Genomic DNA, 23,404 nt, shown 5'->3' with positions numbered 1-23,404 from the left:
ATTGGACCCAAAAAACGATGGTGCTGACAGCCTTTAAGAAGCAGAGAAGACCTTCAATATAAAGACAACAAAATTATCATCTTCCAGGACTTTTCAGCTGCGGTGGCTGCGAAACGGAAGCGTTTTTCTCCAACTTGTACCACTCTGGTTAACAAAAACATCCGATTTAATCTTCAATTCCCTGCAACGTTGCGCATTTGGAAGGATGACAGCGCAGTCTTGTTTGACGATACGGACAAGGCAGCGGAGTGGCTTAAAACAAGTGTGGTTCAGACTTGAACATTGACTTATAGACATTCTGAAGTGCTCTTCAGAGGTATATGGTTGTGGCTACAGAGCCGGTGGGACATGAAGCAGGTTTGCTGGTGAACACAGCACAGTTTTACGTTTTTACATTTGAAATTCTTACCAGGTTGTGGTTATTCTAAAGTACGTAGCGGGGTGATGGCAGTCTATAGCTGCACAAAATGGATCCCAGCTATGGGGTTCCAGTTTCAGAGTGAGTGGGGGAGTAGTGCCCGAGCGCATTTATAAACGGTCCTCTAACCCCATTTTTGGGGGTTTTCCTTTTCTATTTTCTGGGTGTTTAAGGAAGAATGGAGTTCAGTGTTATATTCCTGTATATGGTTTTGATGGGGGGAGGAATAGTGCTGAAGCACACATGGGAGGGGGAAGGGAGGGGGCATGGATGTCAGGTCAAGCGGGGTATGTATGGTGGTGACTTAGGGTTCAGGACCGATTCGGTCTCAGTGGGATGTGTGAATGCTTTTCATGTTGGGGATCACGACAGGGCTTCAGGGCAGCTGGGAGTCCAGGCTGGGGGACTCTACAGCGAGAATGGAATTCAGAGCTTTTCAGACAAGGGTATCTATTATATAGAGGATGGGTAGTTTTCGCTTTAGCTCCTGGAATGTGGGGGGGTTGGGCACTCCGATCAAACGCCAGAAAGTCTTGAGTGCTTTAAATCGCCAAAAAATAGATATAGTGGGGATACAGGAAACACACTTATCAGAGTCAGAAAGTAAAAAACTTAAGAGGGGGTGGGTCGGACAGTGCTATTATGCTCCTGCGGTCAATCGGAAAGCAGGGTTGGCGATCTTGATCAACAAGAGACTCCACTTTGATTTGCATAGGCAAATTTCTGATGAGGACGGCAGGATATTAATTCTTCAAGGGAAGTTACAAGGGCAAGATATTACTATTTGCGCGGCTTATGCTCCTAATGCCTACTCCCATCCGTTTTTCCAAAAAATAGTGGGAATGGTGTTACCAGTGCAGAAAGGTCCTCTGATTGTACTAGGGGACTAATTGTGTACATGATGGTAGTTTGGATAGGTCACACCCAGCGCAAACCTTGAGGCCAGGAAGGACCACAGGGATAACATACTTGTGTCGTGAACTGCATCTCTTGGACATCTGGCGCACCCTAAACCCCACGGAGAGGGATTATATCCATGTCTCCCGGGCGCATGGTACCCTATCCCGCATAGACTATGTTCTGATATCAGAGTCAGTATTTCCTAGGTGTACCAAAACTCACATTGCAGATATTGCCGTTTCTGATCATGCTATTGTCTGGGCGGATGTACGAGATGGCGGGGTGAGCCCCGACCACGGCTGTGGCGCTTCCCTAGTCACTTAGCGGAGGACTGTGGGTTCCAGGAATATCTTAGGGAAAGGTGGAGAGTGTATGAACAGCACAACCAGGGGCACAAGGAGAATCCCAGTTTATACTGGGAATCTGGTAAAGCGGTGATGAGGGGGGAAATCACATCCTACCTAATTGCAAAATCAAAGGCAATGCACAAGAACATTCTATTGTTGGAGCTGAAACTCAAACAGGCTAAGCAGACACTAGCTCAGACTCCCACCAGTAGTCACCAGCAAGAGTATCATACGATTCTCCACTCCTTAAACACTCTACTCCATGAAAGGGCACTCAGGTATCTGAATACAGGAACACACAAGCTGTTCCGATATGGAAACAAAGCGGGGAAATTATTGGCGAACTTAGTGCGCCTCCATAGGGGGAAGACGTTTATTGCTAAACTGACGGATGACAGAGGCACTCCTATCACATCTAGTTTAGCAGTGTGTGCCAGGTTCAAGCAGTTTTATGAGCAGCTTTATACGGAAGACAGGACGGGGGGCAGTCAGGAGGCGGGAGAGTTCTTTGCAAATCTACAGCTGCCGCAGGTCTCCGAGGCACATTTGAGTCAATTAAACGCCCCCATCCGGGTTGAGGAATTAATGGCGGCTATTAAGGGGAGTAAACGTAATAAGACTCCAGGGCCTGATGGCATGAGTGCTGAGTATTATAAGATTCTGTTACACCAAGCCTCAGGGGATCTTTTGAGGTACTTTCAGGAGGCTCAACAGCGGGGACAATTCCAAGATGGGGTAACGAAAGCGTACATTACAGTGTTAGAAAAACCAGGCAAGGACCTCTCCTCTCCAGGAGCATATCGGCCAATCTCTCTGTTAAATTTCGAAGCCAAACTTTTTGCTAAGATTCTGGCTGACAGAATGAGTGTGGTGTTCCCTTCTCTCATCATGGCGCAACAGGCAGGCTTTGTCAAGGGGCGGACCATTAGCGCTAATCTGAGTAAGCTTTTAATTGCTATGGAGGAATGCCAAAGGAGGAAACAAGGGGCGATGATTGTGGGATTTGACTCAGAAAAGGCATTCGATAGGGTGTCCTGGCCTTATTTATTCTCCGTCCTGGGTCGCTATGGCTTGAAGGGAGATATCATTAAGAACATTGCCATGTTATATCACAATCCCCGGTCCGCGATACTGGCAAATGGGCAGGTTTCCGAGGACTTCAGTCTGTTTCGAGGAACGAGGCAGGGATGTCCCCTATCCCCTTTATTGTATATCTTGTCCATTGATCCTCTCCTCCGGAGAATTGAGGAAGATCCACAAATTCATGGCTTTCAGATGGGTCAGCAGGGGTTTAAAGTCTCTGCTTTTGCAGATGATGTCCTTGTCTTTCTGACTCGGCCGCAAGAATCTCTGCCTCGGGTGCTGCAGTTACAACAACAATTCGGCGTGTTTGCTGGATTGAAAATTAACGTTGACAAATCAGAGGCTATGGCGTTAGGTCCGGGGATCCGGGAAAATTGGGAAGGTTCCTTTCCATTGAAATGGGTTGACTCTGATATGCGGTATTTAGGGGTCAAATTGACAAATGATGTGGCGAAACTACATAAAGCTAACATTGTGCCCCTTTTAAGGAATATGAGCCAGAAGCTGCAGATGTGGTCCAAGCTTCCGCTATCTCTGTCGGGGAGGATATTTTTATTAAAAATGATGGAGTTGCCCCGTTGGGTCTATGTCTTGCAGCAACTACCGATTTGGTTAACTAAAGAAGAAATTTTGGAGATTAATAAGGTGGTGCGCAGGTATCTCTGGGGATCCCATAAAGCTAGATTGCCGCTGACTACGCTGATGAAACCTCGGGTGCAGGGTGGATGGGCATGCCCCAATTGGAGAGATTATAATCTATCCTGTATTTTACGGCACATATACGATTGGGTGAATAACACCAGTGCCTGTTCCCCAACTCCGTATATTAGAGAATGGCTTAAGCCTTACTGCCCCGGTAACCTGATTCAAATTCCAAAGTCACATTTACCTCGGCAGCTTCTTAATAGTATCCTGGTAACCTCGGGGAGGGAGGCGTGGAGATATTTATGCTTGACCAAGCTGGGGATGAGAACCACTCTATCCCCTCTGCTGACCCTGGTAGGCAATCCACATTTCCCGGGTGGCTTACACACCCCTATCTTTAAACGATGGGCGGCGCAAGGTATGGACTCTATTCAGCAACTGCTGAATAGAGTCCATACTGTTGGAGTTGGTACCAGCAACTTTTAATGGAGTTGCTGGTACCAACTCCATTAAAAGTTTTCAAGAGCTCAGCGAACAATATAATATTAATGTTAAGGACTTTTATGGGTACTTACAGGCCAGACATTATGTCCAATCAGTGGTGGTGGGGAAATTGGAAGTCCAGAAGGTAGAGCACTTACTGGATTTTTTCCAGCAGATGGGACATAAGGCTAATTCCTGCGCCACTTTTTCAAAAGTCTTGCGCACTCTACCCGATGTGAGGGTTATAACAATGATACAAGATAAGTGGGTTAAACAGGCGAACATCTCGCTCACCAAGGCAGAGATTATTAGAGCTCTGGAAGGGTGTCAGCAAGTATCAGAAAATATTAACATGCGAGAAGCAGGCTATAAAATCTTACATTGTATGTACATGTCCCGAGTATGGATGTTTGCGGCTAAACTATGTGATTCTGACTTATGTTTAAAGTGTCGGGGAAACAGGGGCACTTTCTTTTACAGTTTATGGGAATGTGCAGTTATACAAGATTTCTGGTCGGAACTCTTATCTGCTTTGGAGCAGGTATTGAAGACACCTATTCCTAAGGATCCTAAGATATGTCTTCTCAGACTTTTGGATGACGTAGCTTCTCTTTCGGAGTTTGACCAACAGTTCCTAGACAAGGCATTGTTGACGGGCACCCAGACCATACTGGCGGAGTGGATATCAGCTGATAAACCGCAGGTTATGCATTGGAGGAACCGTTTGACCAAGGTACTTCAATTTGAATATATGACCGCAGCTAGTAAATCGGACACTGCACAAGCAAACTGCCAGAGGATTTGGCAGCATTATTGGCGACAATTACCCACAACTTTAAGAGACTCTATCGAGAGCTTATTGGAGACGAAGTATACTGGAGCCCACAGATCCCGTCGGACTGCCACCAGTTGCTGAAACCACTAGGTGCCGTGTGATTCCACTAGACACATCCTTGTACTGCTCACCATTTAATGTTTACTTACCTACCTACTGCGACCAGTCTTTGGATATAAACTGAGACCGCTTGACCTGGGGAGGGGAGGGGGGGGTTGTTGGGTTCTGGGACTTGGTAGGTTGGGTGGAACAGGCTTTGTACACATCTTGGTTAGTATGATGTATGGCTATATGTTTGACCACTGTTCACGTTGTGTCCCTGGTTCTGTTCCACTTGTGTTTGTAACTTTAAAAAAGCAATAAAGAAATATTAAAAAAAAAAAAAAAAACCCCACCAACTTCAGGTAGAGATTGGAAGCCCTTATATAGTCCCAGAGGTAATAACGGGGTATACTCCCTAAGAAATCTTTTAAACATTTCAATATGAGACAGAATAGACATCTTCAGGAAATTACAATACCTAGAATGATTTTCTAATATTTCCATTTTCCTTGATATTACCAAATTATCTTTTATCAAAGCAATCTATATTTGTGTTCCAAAATTTTATTCTCAATTTATTCCAGTCAAATTGTAATCATTTTAGTCTCAGACTCATGTCCTTCCACTGTTACCAATACTTGTTCCATTATGGATGAAAGGTCTTGCAGTTGAACAGTTAAAGACTGGCCCAAAGCCACAACAGCCTCCCAAATGTTCTCCAGACTTACTTGCTGGGATGCTGTAATAAAGTTACATTTGCAAAGGAAGGCTCCTTCATGACCAAACCCAATGTCATAAGAATTGGTACTCTGTTCCCAGAAACTGTGGCTTGTGGCCTAAATGATCCCCCTACCATGAGAAACTTCCATGGAGCCAGCAACATTTCTTACTGGAGCTAGGAGATATCAGCACCTTGAATGTCAGCACTTCTCTCACTCCCTCAGACTGCGCTGAATTCACTGCCACCATCCATAGGCATCAGGGAAATAGCTGACAGCCAGGATTTAGATCACTGGCTCCACCTGAGGTGCCTTTCCTCAGGACTCAAATTCTCAGTGTCCAGGAAATTCAAGGGTCTGCATGTCTACCTCAGTATTTCTAATGGCATCTCACTGAAGTGCTCAACTTGGCTATCCAACTGAATTAAATAGTGATCAAATAGGGCCAGTGACCATCAATGCTCTGGATTCAGAGAATATCTGAAGGCTACCCTAATGCTTCACACTGACGCCAACTTGGATGCCCAATTTCTGGGATTTGTACAGAAGCATCAATATTTGTACCTATAAATTAGGCAATTATGGGACTTTTTAATAAACTACCGTATATATGTTATATGTGGCTTGTTAATCTTGAAAAATGTTTTTGACTAATTTGCCGAGAAATTTTTGAAAGTTTGACGAATTCTTTTCAAAAAAATTGTTTAGAAAATGTCATATGAAAAGAGACTGGAGCTCTCCCAAACAAGTAAACTGTATAAAGGTAAATATATAACTGAAAAACTTCTTTAAAGTATCAAATATTTTAATAATTTTTTTTTTAAATGGATGTTTGACTTAATTGTGAATTTATGGTGGAAATATCCTTGAGACAAATCCAACATGGAGCAAAAGAAAGCAGCAAATATGCGACAGAATGAAAGAAATTTTCAACCCTCCTCTAGGAATAAAACAAAAAAAAACTTTAGTCCTCTAAATACTGTTTGTGTAGAGAGAATTTGTTGAATGGTATGTGATGGATTTTTCAAGTGCTTACAAAATTCATTGTAAAAGATCTAGTTAAGAAATGTATATGTTCAATAAAATATTTTTGTATTTACTATTCTATTTACATGATGGATCTCTGATAACAATTGATAACCTTTTCCTTTTGATTACCTGCATCAATTCCATTTCTGCTAGTTTTCTACACCAATCTGGATTCCTATAATTTACTCTGCCAGGTTTCTGGCAGGCTCTGCTCACTGGTTAACAGACCAATCAAAGACTTCCCTTAGGGGTGGAGTCAACATGGTGGTGTGCTGACCTCCCTGTGCATTTTTCCTTTTCTAAGAGGAAACATAGATTGAGGCAATTCCCCTCCAAATTCTCTGTCTTACTTGGATTCCATATTGAGCTGGTCATCAGATTTGCCTAGGGGTGCAAATTCTTTTGTGGGTTTGTTAGGGGGAGCGTCAGACCTGCTGGATGTTACCTTAAAGCCTCCCCCCCCCCCCGAACACCAGCCTCTGAAGCAGCCGGGACTGCCTGAAAGTGCAACTCGGGATCAGTCACAGATGATGTGAATCTGATTCCAGCGGGAGGGACCGCTGCTCGGAAAAAGATGTTGTGGCCAGATTCCATCGGTGGAGGTGAGGAGGAACAGCCTACCAGCAATGCTACTGTGCAGGACAGCAATCCTGGAGAGATTGCTTCATATGTCCTGAGTAAGCCTCTGGATCGTTTGACTAGACCAGCGGAGGTGGTTACACACCTTATACTCTGTATTGGCTGGGTTGATAATGCTATTTCTAAGTTCGCTCTGATCTTTGTGAAACAATTACAAAAATTTCAAGAACTTGAAAATAAGGTGACTTTAATGGAAAAGAAGGTCCAAGAAGTCCAGATTGAAAATAAAAGCCTAGGATACAGGAAAACTGAACAGCTTAAAAAGTTTGCTAAGCATTTGAACCTACGATTTCTGAGCTTTCCAAAATACCTGGAACTTTGATCAGAGACTCTTTAAAGAAGTATTTTACTAAGGTTTTGGGTTTACCTGCGGAAGGTTACCCTCCCATTGGCAAAGCCTTCTTGTTATCTTCATGGAGAAGAAATAGGAACTCTACTGGACCCTTACTGGGCTCCTCGGCTCAATATACAGGTTTTGGCTTTACTTCAGAGTTCCTTATCAGAGGTAGAAAAAAAAAAAAGCTATCCTCCTAGTTACTTCTGTTTTTGAACAGAATTTAAATATGATATTTATTTTTGTAAAGTTCAGACCCTGTACTATAGGAAGAGAATGTGCATTTATCCAGATGTTGTGAAATCTACTCAGGAGAACAAAGATGTTATTTCTTGTAATGCGTCAGGAGACACTGGTCGGGAGGGGGGGGGGGGCAGTTTTCTATTTAGGTATCTCTGTAAATGTATAATTGCATATGCTGGAACTAGACAATTTTTTTCCCCTAACAGTTAAACCTTTTTCTTCATCAAAAGAATTCAATATTCTTCATCGATATTCAGGCTGTTTAAAAGTGTCATTTAAAGCCGTATTTTGACTACACAGCATGTTAATACCTTTTCTTTTTATTCTGTTTCTTATTTACTCCCTGTTGACAGTTGTGTTTCCACCCCCCCCCCCCCCTTTTCCTGATTATGGTCTACTCTAAAGGATTGTATAAAATGTTTTGTTAACATTGTTACAGTAGAAATATTTCATTCCTATTTTTTTTTTTACAAGTTAATTCTTGTATGTAAACATTGAAATGCATAAATTTAAAAAAAAAAAAAAAATCAACCTTCCCTTGGTCACTCTCCAGTCAAGATACCCAATGCTCCAGTTACTACGATATAAAAGCAAAGAAAATAGATGTTACTAACTCCTCCACTACCTGCAATGCAAATTAAAGGAGAGGGTGGATTTAAAAGACAACATTGGGTAGGTGCCACTAGACTGGAATAGTGAACTAATGGAAATGAAATTACAAAAGGCAAGCCAACATTTCTCCCTCTCATGTTATTCTCCTATACCAGTCTGAACATCTAGGACTTACTAAACGCATTCTATTCAGATAGGAAGGAATACCTTAGTACCCATCATATATAACTAAGAAATGTAATAAAACACAGGAATTATCACTTGAACAAAGCTAGGCTTTAGTCCATTTTAAAAAATAAATAAATAAATGTGTACCCGCTTTTCATGGAAGACAAGACAATCAACACAAAATTTCAATTGTTATATGACAACGTGAAACTAAAGCTTAATCACCATCAGAAACATCTTAAGGAAAACTTCAGTTCAGAAATGTTTTGTAGCATGATACACATTTTCTATTTCCAGAAACTACCTTAGGAATTGTCCCCACGTTATTTCACCTCGGAAACCCTCATGAGTTTGTAAACATTTGAAATGTGCATCCTTCTATCAAGCTGATTCAACTCCTTGGCATCAGGTTATTCATTACTTCTTGTATAGCAAGAGTTTTCCTCATTTCTTACCAAATCTCAGGCTGTTATACATTTAAAAGACATTAGACACATTCTTATTCCCATAGCAACCTAAAACTTAAGCAGGAACTTAACAAATTTGAGATTTATTTATTTATTTATTTAAGTTTTTATACCGACCTTCATAGTAAATAACCATATCGGATCGGTTTACAATATAACAAGGGAATAACTGGAGTAGCAATTCAAGTAAAATGAAAGATAACAATGGTAGGAATAAGTTACAATCAACAGGGAGAGAGAACTTGGAAGCTTACAACAAGCTGGAAAGAAGAAAGGCCGGTAATAAATAAGTAGTGTTACCATAGAGCGTACGAGTTAACAGCTTAAAACAGTGCTTTGACCTGAAAGTCTCAGAGTCCATTTCGTGCAAATGATTGCCAGACCGGGTAGGAGTGAAAGGCAACTAGTAATTGTCTGGAGAATCAGGAAAGGCTGCAGTCCAGCAGCAAGAGGGGGGGGCTTCCCAGCCTTTTGCATCGAGTGTCACATGTACGATTTTTTACCCACCGGTGAGAAGTTGTACATGTGCATGCGATGCAAAGAGCTCCTGACTCTCAGAGAACGAATCTGATCTCTGGAGGCTAGAGTGGCAGACCTGGAGGAGCTGAGGCAGACAGAGAGGTATATAGTTGAGACCTTCAGGGACATAGTAGCCAAGTCCAAACTTCAGACTGGCAGCCCTGGTGCTGCCTTGGAGGAAGAAGGTCTCATGATGGGAGAGCATCAACCTGATGCAGCAGGAAAGGATCCTGTAGCAAGGACCTGCTCTCCAAGTGATGCATTGTCCTTTCGCACCGAGGATATCTCCCCCAAGGCCTACTGCCCAGGAATGAAGAGTTAGATCGGCCATCATAGTTGGTGATTCGATTATTAGGAATGAAGACAGCTGGGTGGCGTGAGGCTCGCCTGGTAACATGCCTACCTGGTGCGAAGGTGGCGGACCTCACTCGTCACCTAGATAGGATTTTAGACAGTGCTGAGGAGGAGCCAGCTGTCGTGGTACATGGGGGAACCAACAACATAGGAAAATGTGGGAGGGCGGTTCTGGAAGCCAAATTTAGGCTCTTAGGTAGAAAGCTTAAATCCAGAACCTCCAGGGTAGCTTTCTCTGAAATGCTCCCTGTTCCACGCGCAGGTCACCAGAGACAGGCAGAGCTCCAGAGTCTCAATGCGTGGATAAGACGGTGCAAGGAAGAGGGATTCAGTTTTGTTAGGAACTGGGGAATCTACCGGGGAAGGGGAGAAGTCTCTTCCGAAGGGATGGGCTCCACCTTAACCAGGGTGAAACCAGACTGCTGGCGCTAACTTTTAAAAAGGAGACAGAGCAGCTTTTAAACTAGAACAAAGGGGAAAGCAGACAGTCGCTCAGCAGCGCATGGTTCGGAGAGAGATATCTTCAAAGGATACTAATGATGCATTAGAATTAGGGCATCCCGACAGTGAGGTTCCAATTATAAGAAAAGTAGTCGATGGTGAATGGGCGCAAGCCGTGACCTCTGACGTCCAGCCGGCCGCACAGGTCACGGCGTGCGTTCATGCACCATCGCCGGCGGGAGCTGCTGGAAGCCGCCTCACAATCCACCCCGGGCTGCTCTCGCCGCCGGCTGCCCCCGGGAGGATGGGAGAGAGGACTGGGGCTGCCCCGGAGACCGGCACCCATGGATGCGGCCAGGGCAGGTGAGCGGGGGCTGGGGGATGGGATTAGTCGTGATCTGGCTTTCCCAGCGCATTGGATTTTAGGTTGGGCAGGCAAGAGTTTAGGTTATGCTTGGAAACAGGTCCTTCCTTCCTGCTCTGGAGCTGTCAGTGCGCCCGCACGGGAGACCGGCACCATGGACTCGACCAGGGCAGGTGAGCAGGGGCTGGGGGAAAGTTTGCCCGATCCTGGCTCTTGTCCCGGAGGGGGGGGGGGTGAGGGGGTCGTTTGCCCGTGAAATTTCGTCTCTCTGACCTGACGCTCCACACTAACGCAGGGGTAAGGGTAGGCGGTAAGTTAGCAGGTTAAACACGCGGCAAAACTGCAGGTTAAAAAAGCGATAATCGGAGCGCACGTTACTGAATGGGAGGGAATAGCTAATCCGATCGTTTACATCTCATATACATGCCGCAAGCGGAAAGGGTTTCCCGTTGATTTAAAGAAGCAGTAAGGATGGGTTAAAAGGGATAGTGAATCGCGAGTTGGACTAACACGGCTAAATTGTGAGTAGAAAACGGGTTAGAAGCAGGGTAACCACTGCCGCACTTTACTGTATCGGCCTGCTTGTGAGGCTGGAAAATTGGGCATCGAAATGGCAGATGAAATTTAATGTGGATAAGTGCAAAGTGATGCATTTAGGGAAAAATAACCCATGCTATAGTTACACAATGTTAGGTTCCATATTAGGTGCTACCACCCAAGAAAGATCTAGGCGTCATAGTGGATAACACATTGAAATAGTCGGTTCAGTGTGCTGCGGCAGTCAAAAAAGCAAACAGAATGTTGGGAATTATTAAGAAGGGAATGGTGAATAAAACGGAAAATGTCATAATGCCTCTGTATCGCTCCATGATGACACCGCACCTTGAATACTGTGTACAATTCTGGTCACTGCATCTCAAAAAAGATATAATTGGGATGGAGAAGGTGCAGAGAAGGGCGACCAAAATGATAAGGGGAATGGAACAGCTCCCCTATGAGGAAAGACTAAAGAGGTTAGGACTTTTCAGCTTGGAGAAGAGATGGCTGTGGGGGGATATATTAGAGGTGTTTAAAATCATGAGAGTTCTAGAACGGGTAGATGTGAATCAGTTATTTAGTCTTTCAGATAATAGAAAAACTAGGGGGCACTCCATGAAGTTAGCATGTGGCACATTTAAAACTAATCGGAGAAAGTTCTTCTTCACTCAATGCACAATTAAACTCTGAAATTTGTTGCCAGAGGACGTGGTTAGTTCAGTTAGTATAGCTGTGTTTAAAAAAGGATTGGATAAGTTCTTGGAGAAGTCCATTACCTGCTATTAAGTTGACTTAGAAAATAGCCACTGCTATTACTAGCAACGGTAACATGGAATAGACTTAGTTTTTGGGTACTTGTCAGCTTCTTATGGCCTGGATTGGCCACTGTTGGAAACAGAATGCTGGGCTTGATGGACCCTTGATCTGACCCAGTATGGCATGTTCTTATGTACTCTCAACTCTCACTCAACCAGGAGAATGAAGGGAATTTGCTATCAACTCCTACTCTGTACTTTTGCTTTTTTTCTGCTGTTGTCACTAAATCAACTGACAGATTGCTGGAGGATTCCTGAAAGCCCACTGTGGCTGTAATGGTATATTGCTGGTGGCTACCGCAGTTTCTGCTTCTTGCAGAACACAGGAAGATTAAGGAGTGCTAACTTCTGCCAGTTTCCCTGTGTTGCCAGTTTACTGCTGACTATCTAAGCCTCTCCATGTTTGAAGCTGTGAATCATTGTGCTTGCTCCCAATGATTAGCACTTCCTGCTGCTTTGAAACTCTGTAAAACCACATGGCTTGAAACAGCATAAACAAATACAGGCACCGCACTGCTTTTAAATGCTTTCTCATTAATATGAGCAAATGAGCAGGAGAGTAAGAATGTATCTTTTATAATTCTATAATTGTCTATATTGCTAGAAATAGAAAAGATCAGTAACTACACCGGAAAAGGGCAAAATGGTGAAACCAGGAAGTGGGACGGAAACCACCAGTCAGGAAAACAAGGGCATGTAATTGTGTGTCACACCAATGAAAGAGTAAGACGCAGGGAAAGAACATGAAGAGCTTTGAGAAGTGAAGGATGCAATACTAGGGACAGACTAACACACCCAGCCAGCATAAAAGGCTGAGACAAAGACCTGCAAACTAAAGAGCTAGCAAGCCATCAAGCGGAACACAGGCTTGTTCATGAAAGCCTTCCCCAGCACTGCCCACAAAACCCCATTCCTTGAGCAGTGACTCTTAGCTGCCTGACCGGACAGTCAATTCAGAGATTCCTCAGGGAAGTAAACTGCCACCATTTGTACATATTAGCTTTTTATACACTTTACCATTTATGTAATGTTCTTTTGTAATCTATCTTACTAATGCTAAAAGAAATATAGTTACCTTTTCTATATCATTACCCTCTCTGAGTATTATTGCTATTTTTATAGAAACAGGAAGGAAAAAGGGGGGAGGGTAGATGAATGCATCATCAGGTCTCATAAGCAGACACATTAGAGACTGCAAGTGCTCACACCACAACCCTCAGCATAGGTATGGAATTGGGCTAAATCTGAGGAATCTTCAAACCCACAAACTCCTATAGCCGCTAGAGCAGGGGTCAGGAACCTTTTTGGCTGAGAGAGCCATAAACGCCACATATTTTAAAATGTAATTCCATGAGAGCCATACAATATGTTTAAAACTAAATACAAGTAAATGTGTGCATTTTATGTAAGATCACACTTTTAAAGTACAATAAGTCTCTGAAAATATTACACCAGGCCTTAAGACACCAATACATCTCCTATTAGGAAAACGGACCAAGTCAGGCTGCTATAGAGTCCTACACAGAAACTACACGCCAGCAGAAAACCTCACCTGAATCACGTGCTGTCCCTCACCTAACATAGAATAAAGAGACCAAAACGCATAACAAGAAGCATGCAGACAAAAACTGAATTGGAAACTGCAACAAGCCAGAGTCTCTGTATGCAGTGTAACAAAGGAAAAAAAGAAACATCACACATCCTTATAAAACAAATCAAGAAATATAAAATCATCAGCAGTAAAACTGTACTAACAAAAAGAACATATTTCGAAACAGCTGATGAGTGGAATATCCAATAATTAAAAACTCATATAAAACATTTCCAGATACCAACAAAATATTTCAAAATAGCAGACACAAAGATCCAGTAATGAAAAATAAGGATACAAAAATTTTTTTGCTCTGCATACCTGGGAACGTTTGATATCCAGGTGTCCTGAGATTGTTCTGAATTAGCAGGAGGTGGGGTGGTTTGCTTGGAACTTTCTCCTCTCTCAGTCACATACCAGCACTCTCTCTCACACTGGCTCTCAATGACACACCTATACACACATGCTCTCAGTCACTCACATATACAAATGTTTTTTCTCTCTCACTTATATAGGCTCTTAATTACACATTTACACACATGCTGTCTATCTTTTCACGCTTACACACACACAGGCTTTCAATCACATAAATACATGCTGTCTTTTTCTCTCACACACAGACTCTCATTCACATGCTTACAAACATGTCCTCTCTTTCTCTCATTTACACACAGGCTCTCAATCACATACTCACATGCTCCCTCACCTAAATCAGCTCTCAATCACACACATACACACATGGTCTCTCTCTCTCATTTAAACACAGGCTCTCAATCACATACTCACATGCTCCCTCACCTAAATCAGCTCTCAATCACACAGACACACATGGTCTCTCTCTCTCATTTAAACACAGGCTCTCAATCACATACTCACATGCTCCATCACCTAAACCAGCTGTCAATCAGACACAGACACACATGATCTCTCTCTTACTTATACACACAGGCTCTTAATCATACATACACATGATCTCTCTCACACACAAAGGATCTCAATCATACACACATACTCTTTCAAACAAACAGGTTTTCAATTACAAACTTACACATACAGGTTCCCAATGGTAAACTTACATTCATGCTCTCTCTCTCACAGGCAGGATCTCAATCACAGACATACTCTCTTTCACATATACAGGCTCTCAATCATTCACATACATGCAATCTCTCACTCACACACACAGGATCTCAAACACACATGCTTGCTCGCTCATTCATTCACTCTCTCTCTCCCCCTTCCCCCCCCCCCCCGGGAACTCGCGGCAGCAGCAGCCACCTCCCAACGCTAACCTCCTTCATTTTCAGCCCTCGCGGAGGCGAAGGCGGAGTCCCATCGGCCGCGGTTGAAGATTTTCATTTTCCTCCGAGCCGCGCTGCAGTCTTCTTCCCGTCGGACACTAGCGTGCCTGCGCGGGTCTTCCCGCGCAGGCACCCGATGACTCCAGCGCTGGCACCCGGCTGACACCCGATGACTCCCGCGCAGGCACCCGGATGACTCCAGTCGGCGTGCTCTCTTCTCCTCCCCCCCGCGGCCCGGAAGAGGAAGTGGTGAGCATCGGGTGCCTGCGCGGAAGAAGAGACCACGCTAGTGTGGTCTCTTCTTCCCGCGCAGGCACCCGATGCTCTCCACTTCCTCTTCCGGGCCGCGGGGGGGGGGGGGGGGGAGAAGAGAGCACGCCGGTGCCGCTGACTCCAGCTGTCCTGCCGCGTTCCGCCCGGGCTGACAGCATTTTAAGCCCGGGCGGCGGAGGACCGGGGAGCAGCTGGGTCAGCGGGGAACCGCGAAGTATGGTGACACTTGTCTGCGAGCCAGATGCAGCCCTCAAAAGAGCCATATCTGGCTCGCGAGCCATGGGTTCCCGACCCCTGCGCTAGAGCATTTGATGCTTGCTCTCACAAAGCAGTGGAGAAGAATGTGGGAACAAGGCTCCTGCCAGTCCTGTTGGTGCTGCTACAGACAGTTCTAACTCCCAGAGCATGGGAAAGAGGAGGAGTGTTATCTCCTACTGTCCCCAGTAGCTACTGCTACTGGTAGCCTGCTCCTGCTGGAGTAGCTGGAGGTTCTGCAGGTGGTGTTCATTCTTGTGATCAGAAAAATCAGAAGGGAGACTAGTTCCCATAGCCATTGGCTACTGCAGCTTCAGTACCATAGAGTGTGGAGGAGAAAGAGGAAACCAATTACTGCTGGTCCCATGGCTGCTGTTTTTCACCAGCCTGATATTGTAAAGCTTTCTTTAAAGTTATCTAGAGGGTACAGAATAGTGTCTGACAGCACACTAACCAACAAAAACTGAAGCATAAGCCAAGGGAGGTTGCTTTGAAAGTTCTTCCTGAATTGTTTATTTCTTTTGCCATTTTATATACCGTCGTTCCAAAAGAAGATCTCAACGGTTTACATCATGACAAGATTACAGGTAGCCAATTACATTCACTTGATGTGTTCATATATCATATTTTACCAATGGACACATGCATCATACATTTTAGCGATAGACACATACATTGAATAAGGTAGTGAGATATACAGGGATGAGGTAAAACTTTTAGCGTAAGGTACCGGAGGGATAAAAAGTTAGGGGTTGAGAGGAGATGTTTCAGCTATATTTATCTAGACTGGGCTGGAAAGTAACGTGGTGTTCCAAAATATAGGGCCTCTTATTTTTGTCCGATGTGTATTCTGTAATGATGACACAGCTAGTAATCCTTTATTATGAGATCTTAGTGATCTCTGTGGCTTGTATGGTAGCAGCAGCATCCCTACCAGGCCAGTGTTGTCTGAATGGTGGAAGGAATGTATTAATGTTAACACTTTATAATGGTTTCGGGATTGTATCGGAAGCCAGTGCAGAGCTATCAGTGATTGTGAGATGTGACTGAATTTCATGGTTCCTGTTAGGAGTCTAGCTGTGGCATTTTGTAGTAATTGTATTTATAGATATATATATAGATAAAATGAGGGTTTGTAGTACCATGTGGAAGTCTACACGAGTCAGCAATAGTTTCAGTCTAAGTAGCAATCACAGTTTAGCAAAGCCTGATTTATTTGTTTACGTGTTTTTCCATTGTTATGTTCTTGTCAATCGGTATTCCTAAGTCCCACACTTGGTCTGAGGGTGTAACATTGAAGATACCCAGATCAAGTGTTCGCGGGGATGTTGCAGGAGGATTTCTTCTTAAACAGAATGATTTCAATTTTTTAGTGTTTAGAGATATTTTGAGATTGGATAGTTCATGCTAATAGCCTTCATGTGTGATGCCAGCGTCAGTACTGACTTTTCAACAGCAATTATGCATAGTATGTAGAACTGAATGTCATCGGCGTATAGGCAGAAAGCAATTCCTAGATCGGATAGTAATTTACAGAGTGGGAGCATGCAGATGTTGAATAGAGTTGCGGATAGTGCAGAACCCTGGGGGGACAACAGCGTCTATGGGGGAAGATATCAGACATACGGTTGCTCAGTTTGACTTGGAATGTCCTGTTTGATAAGAAGGAGGTGAACCACTTCATTACATCGCCATCAATTCCAATTTTTCTCAGCTGGTGACATAGAAGGGTATGGTCAACAGTGTCGAAAGCTGTCACGTGGTCAATTAACACCAGGAAATAAGATTCATCATAGTTAAATCCCCGTAATATGGGGTCCGTTAAGGATATGAGTAAAGTCTCGGTAGAGTGATTTTTTTTCTGAATCCGAATTGGTTTGGGTGTAAGATGTGGTGGTCCTCTATCTACAGACCCACAAAATAGGATAATCAGGGAAGAGAATCACCCTTGACTGCAAGAGATCACTGAAGAACATGAACACTGAATAAAATATTTCCATCAAAACGTCATGTAACATTCCCAGTACAGTGTATTTTGTGAAAAGGGTAGAGCCATAGCCATTCAATACTGGAAGCCAAGCAATTGAGAAGGCAGAAAATGTACCACATTAAAGCAACCTGAAGAGGAAATTGACAAACTTTCATACTACAGGAGCAGCACGCATAGCATTAACAAAAATGTATTCAGTCATATTAAAAAAAAAAAATGAGTATTCACATAACAAAACATACCTCTGTAAACATGCCAATATACACTGACTTTAAAACCTCTATTGACAAGTAGGTAATAGGATGGCACAACACTGCCAAAAGTGGAACAGACTTACGTGTGTGCCAGTACAAGAACAGAGAAAATAACAAAAATATGAAAACTTATACTAAGTCACTATCAGGCCAATGCAGTACTGTGCATTCAGGCTAGTGGACATGTGTTAACCTGTGCATAACCTCTGATTCAATAAGGGGATCAGCGCATCCAAATCACATATCCAAACCAGGGCATAGCTAATAGCGCTCATCATATATAAATGCCATGTTGATGAGCGCTTTTAGCTAGTACCTCAATGTAGAAATAACAGTGCGCATTTTAACTCTCAAAAATTAATGCCAGCCCCAGAGCTGGTGTTAAGTCTTTAAGAGTTAAGTCTTGAAGAGCTCAGACTTAATATCATGACAATATTAAGTCAAAGGAACCACAGAAAGAAACATGAAAAAAAAATGTTTTTAAAGTATAAAAATATATCTTGACAATGGTGAGGTTAGGAAAACGGACTCTCAATTTACAAGTGTCCATTTTCCTAATCTGCGCCCAGCCACTTCTCATGGGCACCCGATGCTGAGGCGGCACTAATGATGCACAATTTCCCTTAGCACCTCCTTTTTAAGTAGAAGCTCATTAGCCTACTGCATTGCACGCCAGAGAGAAGTGGGTGGGTGCGTATTAGGAAAGTGAGCACCCATTTTTCTCACAAGGATATTGCATCGGCCTGTACAGAAGTATAGTGTAAGATAACATATAACCAGACTGGTAAAGGCCAAAAGAGAAGAGACAACAAAACTGACTTAGATAAGATGCAAAATCCCACCAGTGGTCAAGCTTGTACAGCTGACAGATGTCCTTAGCACAGGGCAGTTAAGCTCATACAAATTACAACTGAGCAATATCCTTAGTTAGAGCAGGGTACACAGGGAAAAACCAGGAAGACTGGAAGGGTTAATTTACCCTTACCTGCTGACTTATACTACGTTACCTCTTGGAATTATAAATACGACAATTTCATTAAAACATTTCAACAAGTCAATGTTGGGGTCCACCACTGCTTTATATACACAAAACTCAAATTTCATAATGAAAATCTACACAGCATAAGGTGGCAAAGCAAGATATTAAATAAAACCACACTCAACCTCGCATCTCTCAGCAAACTAGAAAGCATTATTTGGAGCATTCATTGAAAAGTGATTTCTTCTCACTTCACTTCCACCACTTTGCCCTCTTGACCTTGCATCCTAGTTCAGGCCCTTTTCTCATTTGAGTGACACTCACTCTTTGCAAGGCTCAAAACAGGCCACAGAAATTATAATTGAAAAACAGCAGTGACTCCTAACTTTTGCAGGACTAATTCACCTAAACACATAGAGAAAATGGGAAGTATGAACATTCAAAGAACACCAACGAAAAACACTTGTGTTAAAATTAACCAACAGTAAATGTATAAAAGTATAGATATGGAAAGGCTGCTGGAGAGCTAAACAATGATTTACAACATGCTAACGAGCCGCACTGCTTCCAGGTTTCCCCAATTCTACCTCTTCACCAGCCCTTGATACATTAAAATGTACGTTCACACGGGGCAACTTTGAAAATGTATCAAATGTACTCTATATTGTGCGCACTGTTCACTTATGTTGCAGAGCTGCATATTAGTGAAATATCTTCAGACTTACCAGCAGGCATGATAGACTATGGCTTCCTGGGTTCTATATGGCAAAAAATGGAAGATAACCTACAATGTAAAAAGTCCATATATTAAACTCAAAAATAAATCCCTTCTCTTCAGAAAGATGTCACTGCTCTGCCCGGTACTATGCTTACAGGAGGGGGGGGCAAGGGGAAACAACTGCCCTCCCGCAAAATTGGTTATCACCCCGGCCAGAATCAAGCTTACTTTTACCGCGGCTGCTACCTCTCCGCCGTCCCCTCCTCTTTCTCCACTCCCGTCTGCCCAGTCACTGCGAGCGCAGACAGCAGGACCGGCCGCTCTGGCACTGACTGCGCCGCAATCTTCGCAGGTCTCGGCCGCGTCGCACTTGCGCCGGTACAGGGCCAGCGCAACACGGGCGTGAGAACGCACAGACGCAGTCGCACACGCTCTCGTCACCAACACGCGCACGTCACCACTTCCTGCCGGAGGCGCGGAGCGAGCGCGTCGCTGAAGGAATGAGCGTACTCACTCTGCGCTAGTGGGCTACGGCGGGAAGGGGGCGGGGGGGGGCACGTGAGAGCTGCAAGGACTTCCAGTCATGTTGATGCTGCCCGTGCTTGTCAGAGGGGCAGGAGTGGGGCGGAGCCAGGGGGATGTAAAACTCGGGGCTGTGTTGTCATACCAAGTGGACCATGTGTCTGTCTATTGGGGGTGCTGTGTAAAGGACGTGATCACTGTGCATGGCAATGTTTTGTCAACTATGACCTGAGGTGTCTGTTTAACTGACAGTGTCTACCAGAACCTGGAAACTGGCCTTGTTACTGTCCTTTCCGCACCCTGTAATTTTATTTTACCGTTATCAGTATGATACAATTTTTTTTCTCTGGTTTTCCTTTTATTTCAACCATTTTCTGTATTACATGCCAATAAAGTTTCCAGAATCAGAATCTGGGATCAGTGAATTGTTTTTTTCCTACCTCCCAACTACTGCCAGAGAGGCTTCCATGCCTGAGCGCACTGCATTGCGTCGGCCCCTATGAGAACAGAGAAATAAGTGAAGAGTATGCAAGAGCTGAAATTTTCTCCTGCTCTACCGGTCCAGCTTCAGAGCAAGCCTGAACTATTCATCTTCCCCTTCACATTAACTGCCCTAATAGCTTCCATCACTAGTGAAGGGGGAGGTAAATTGCTCACATTTGTTTTGAAGCTGGACAGGTAGTGACAATTAGGCAGAGCAGGGAAGTTTTATTCTTGCACAGGGCAGGTTCTAGGTTTTTTGCTGCCCTGTGCGAACAATTACTGTGATCACCCCCATCCCTTCCCCCTCATTCAGTCTCTGTCCTGCACCCATCAAAAAAAAAGCCGAGCTCCCTCCAGCAATCTATTAGGGTCATTTTCCAACTCACGTTATGGCATTTTCGCATGCGGAAAACACAAACCAATTAGCAAATAGAATATCCAAAATTTCCCAAACACCAATAAAATATTTCAGAACATCTGAAGAATAAAAAAAAAATCTAATAATTAAAATTTGTTATAATGTTTCCCAAAAAAGCAATAAAATATTCCAAAATAGTAGAAACCTCAAAATACAACCAAAAATTACAACTAATAAGGATTTTAAAAATCTGCTCTCCATAACTTTTGATTTTCATTCACCTTGAGATTGTTGTGGATTGGGGAGGTAGGCCCTCACAAATTTTATCTTCACACACACACACACACACACACATACACATATTTATTTATTTATTTATTTACGGGTTTTTTATATACCGAGGCACGTTTGCAAAACATCACCTCGGTTCACAATGTTCACAATACATACATAGATACAGACACACATACAGACACATACAGACACAATACATACATAGATACAGACACACATTCTCACACTCTATCTCTTATTATACATGGCTATGCTCTCACACATTCTTGCTCTCTCTCCCTCACAGACACATTATGTGTGAGTGAGTATGCCTGTGAGAAGCTATATGTGACACGTAGGCAATCACAGGCACACAGGTACTTGCACACAGGCTCACACAGACGCACACAGGTTCTTACACAGACACACATATGAACACAAGCTCTGATACAGACATGCACTCAAGCTCTCACATAGACACACAAACATACACATGAACACAAGCTCTGATGCATACACACGCTCTGACATAGACACAACTACATGAAGATAAGCTCTGACACAGGCACACACTCAAGCTCTCACAAGATACATACACACAAGCTCCCACAATCACACACATGCACGTAAGCTCTGACAAATACACACTCAAGCTCTCACACAGACACATGCACACAGGTTCTTACACACACACAGGGCTTCTTTCTTCCAGGCCACGGTGTGATGGACTCCACCATGGTCACCTCCGTCCTCCACTTTGGGCCGTGGTGAGACGAGCTCCACCACAGCCCCATGGGCTAATCTTTCCTTTGCCCCCCCCCCCCCCAGCCTTTCTGCAAAGGGGGAGAGGGAGCCGGAAAACTCTGAGCTGTTGCTGCTGCCCTCCCAGGTATGCCACCCCATGCAAATGTACAATGTGCACACCTGGTTGCACTGGGCCTGCTCTTGCGTGCTCTTCACCTTTTTCTCTGTCCAGTTGTTCTCATAGTTCAATGGTGCCCAAGAAAGCTTCTATGGCAGTATTTGGGAAATAGAAAAGAAAAGCAAGAGTCTAGTTAGTAGCCTAGCTGCAGGGCTGGTTATTCCAGAAGGGAAACTAAGCAGTTGCCTAGAGTGCCAAAGTTTTAGGATGGAAAATTCCTGCCAGTGCAAGGACCAGACAGGTGCTGTGCCAGAGATATTACTTCCAGTAGGTAAGTTGGGGGAGGGTGGTGCATGATCAAAGGTTTGCCTAGGGTGCTGAAAACTCTCGCATGTGCCCTGGCTAGCTGCCTGATTATCCAGTCTGTTCAACTTCTCATAGTATTGCACTGCCCACCCACCCAAGCCTATCTTGTTAAGTTTCATGATTAGCACAGTATATTATACTTCAGTGCTTGTGTTAATATTTACTCTCCAAAAGATTTCCTAAGTAGAAACTTGCAATAGCAGGCCATTAGATTTTTATTTCAGAAATCAAGAAAAATGGGAAAAACTGTTGAAGGTACAGTAAATCAGGATTAATTTTGCACAGGTTATCAAAGCAGTGCTGGACTACAGGAGAAGGCAAGTCATCAGGTAGTGAATCAGAAATCTGTGACCAAATATGAGTGACGATAATAATAAAAAAGGCCGTGAAAGTCAAAGTGCAACCTATACAGGAGTCATTGAAAGCTCCCAGGCTACCATCAGCAGTGACAGTGCCAGATTAAATATACCAAGCACCATTGACATTTCTCAGTTTAATAAAGAAAGTCCAACACAGCCTTTTCTGAAAAGTTGTACATAAGAACATAACATAAGATATGCCATACTGGATCAGACCAAGGGTCCATTAATATCCTGTTTCCAGCAGAAGCCAGTCCAAGTCACAAGTACCTGGCAAGTACCCAAACATTAAATTTATCTTATTTATTTATTTAAGGTTTTTATATACCGGCAATCATGAGAACATATCTTGCTGGTTTACATGAAACGGGAGTGCATTAAATACATCAAACTAGAACTCAGGTGACCGAAAGTACAGTTACAATTAACAAGGGTGGCAGAACTTGGTGAAGAGGAAGAAAAAGGAAAGAATAAATGGTTAAACGATATACAAGTCACATTACAAGTTATGTACAAATGGCATGATTAATGGCTGAATGTTTTGAGGAGTCCTTGGGTTGTGTCCTTGGATTGTGTCATTAAATTGTGTCTTGGAAAGCTTGCTTGAATAACCAAGTCTTAAGTCTTTTCCTAAAAGTTGGGAGGCAAGGTTCCAGTCTGAGATCTGTGGGCAATGAATTCCACAGAAGGGGGCCAGCTGTGGAGGTGGCGCGAACTCTTAGGGTAATGTGTCTAGTCGTTTTTGCAGGGGGAACTTGGAGTGTGCCTCTATAAACATCTCTGGTAGGTCTTGTCGAGTTGTATACTTGGAGAGGAAATTGAAGAT

At 43.6% G+C, this 23,404-nt stretch overlaps 1 protein-coding gene across 2 annotated transcripts in view; it reads right to left on the bottom strand.

Moving 5' to 3' along the window:
- EFR3A (EFR3 homolog A) overlaps positions 1-19,894 on the bottom strand; it is a 648,826-nt gene extending 628,932 nt beyond the window's left edge. Inside the window, exons 1-2 of one of the 2 annotated variants that reach the window (XM_029592044.1) lie at positions 19,584-19,894; positions 19,363-19,421 (exon numbers count right to left, since the gene is read on the bottom strand). Coding sequence is in view for 1 of the 2 variants with exons in the window: in XM_029592042.1 (XP_029447902.1) it covers positions 19,363-19,372 (10 nt within the window). In the remaining variant the exon portion in view is untranslated. The remainder of the gene's footprint in view (positions 1-19,362; positions 19,422-19,583) is intronic. The other variant, XM_029592042.1, reaches the window with a different exon arrangement.
- Positions 19,895-23,404: the final 3,510 nt, after the last annotated feature.

This window comes from Rhinatrema bivittatum, chromosome 2 (genome assembly GCF_901001135.1).
Source record: "Rhinatrema bivittatum chromosome 2, aRhiBiv1.1, whole genome shotgun sequence".
NCBI classification, from domain to species: Eukaryota; Metazoa; Chordata; class Amphibia; order Gymnophiona; family Rhinatrematidae; genus Rhinatrema; species Rhinatrema bivittatum.
The sequence above is the reverse complement of the archived record's forward strand: the minus strand, read 5'-3'. Positions and strand labels throughout refer to the sequence as shown.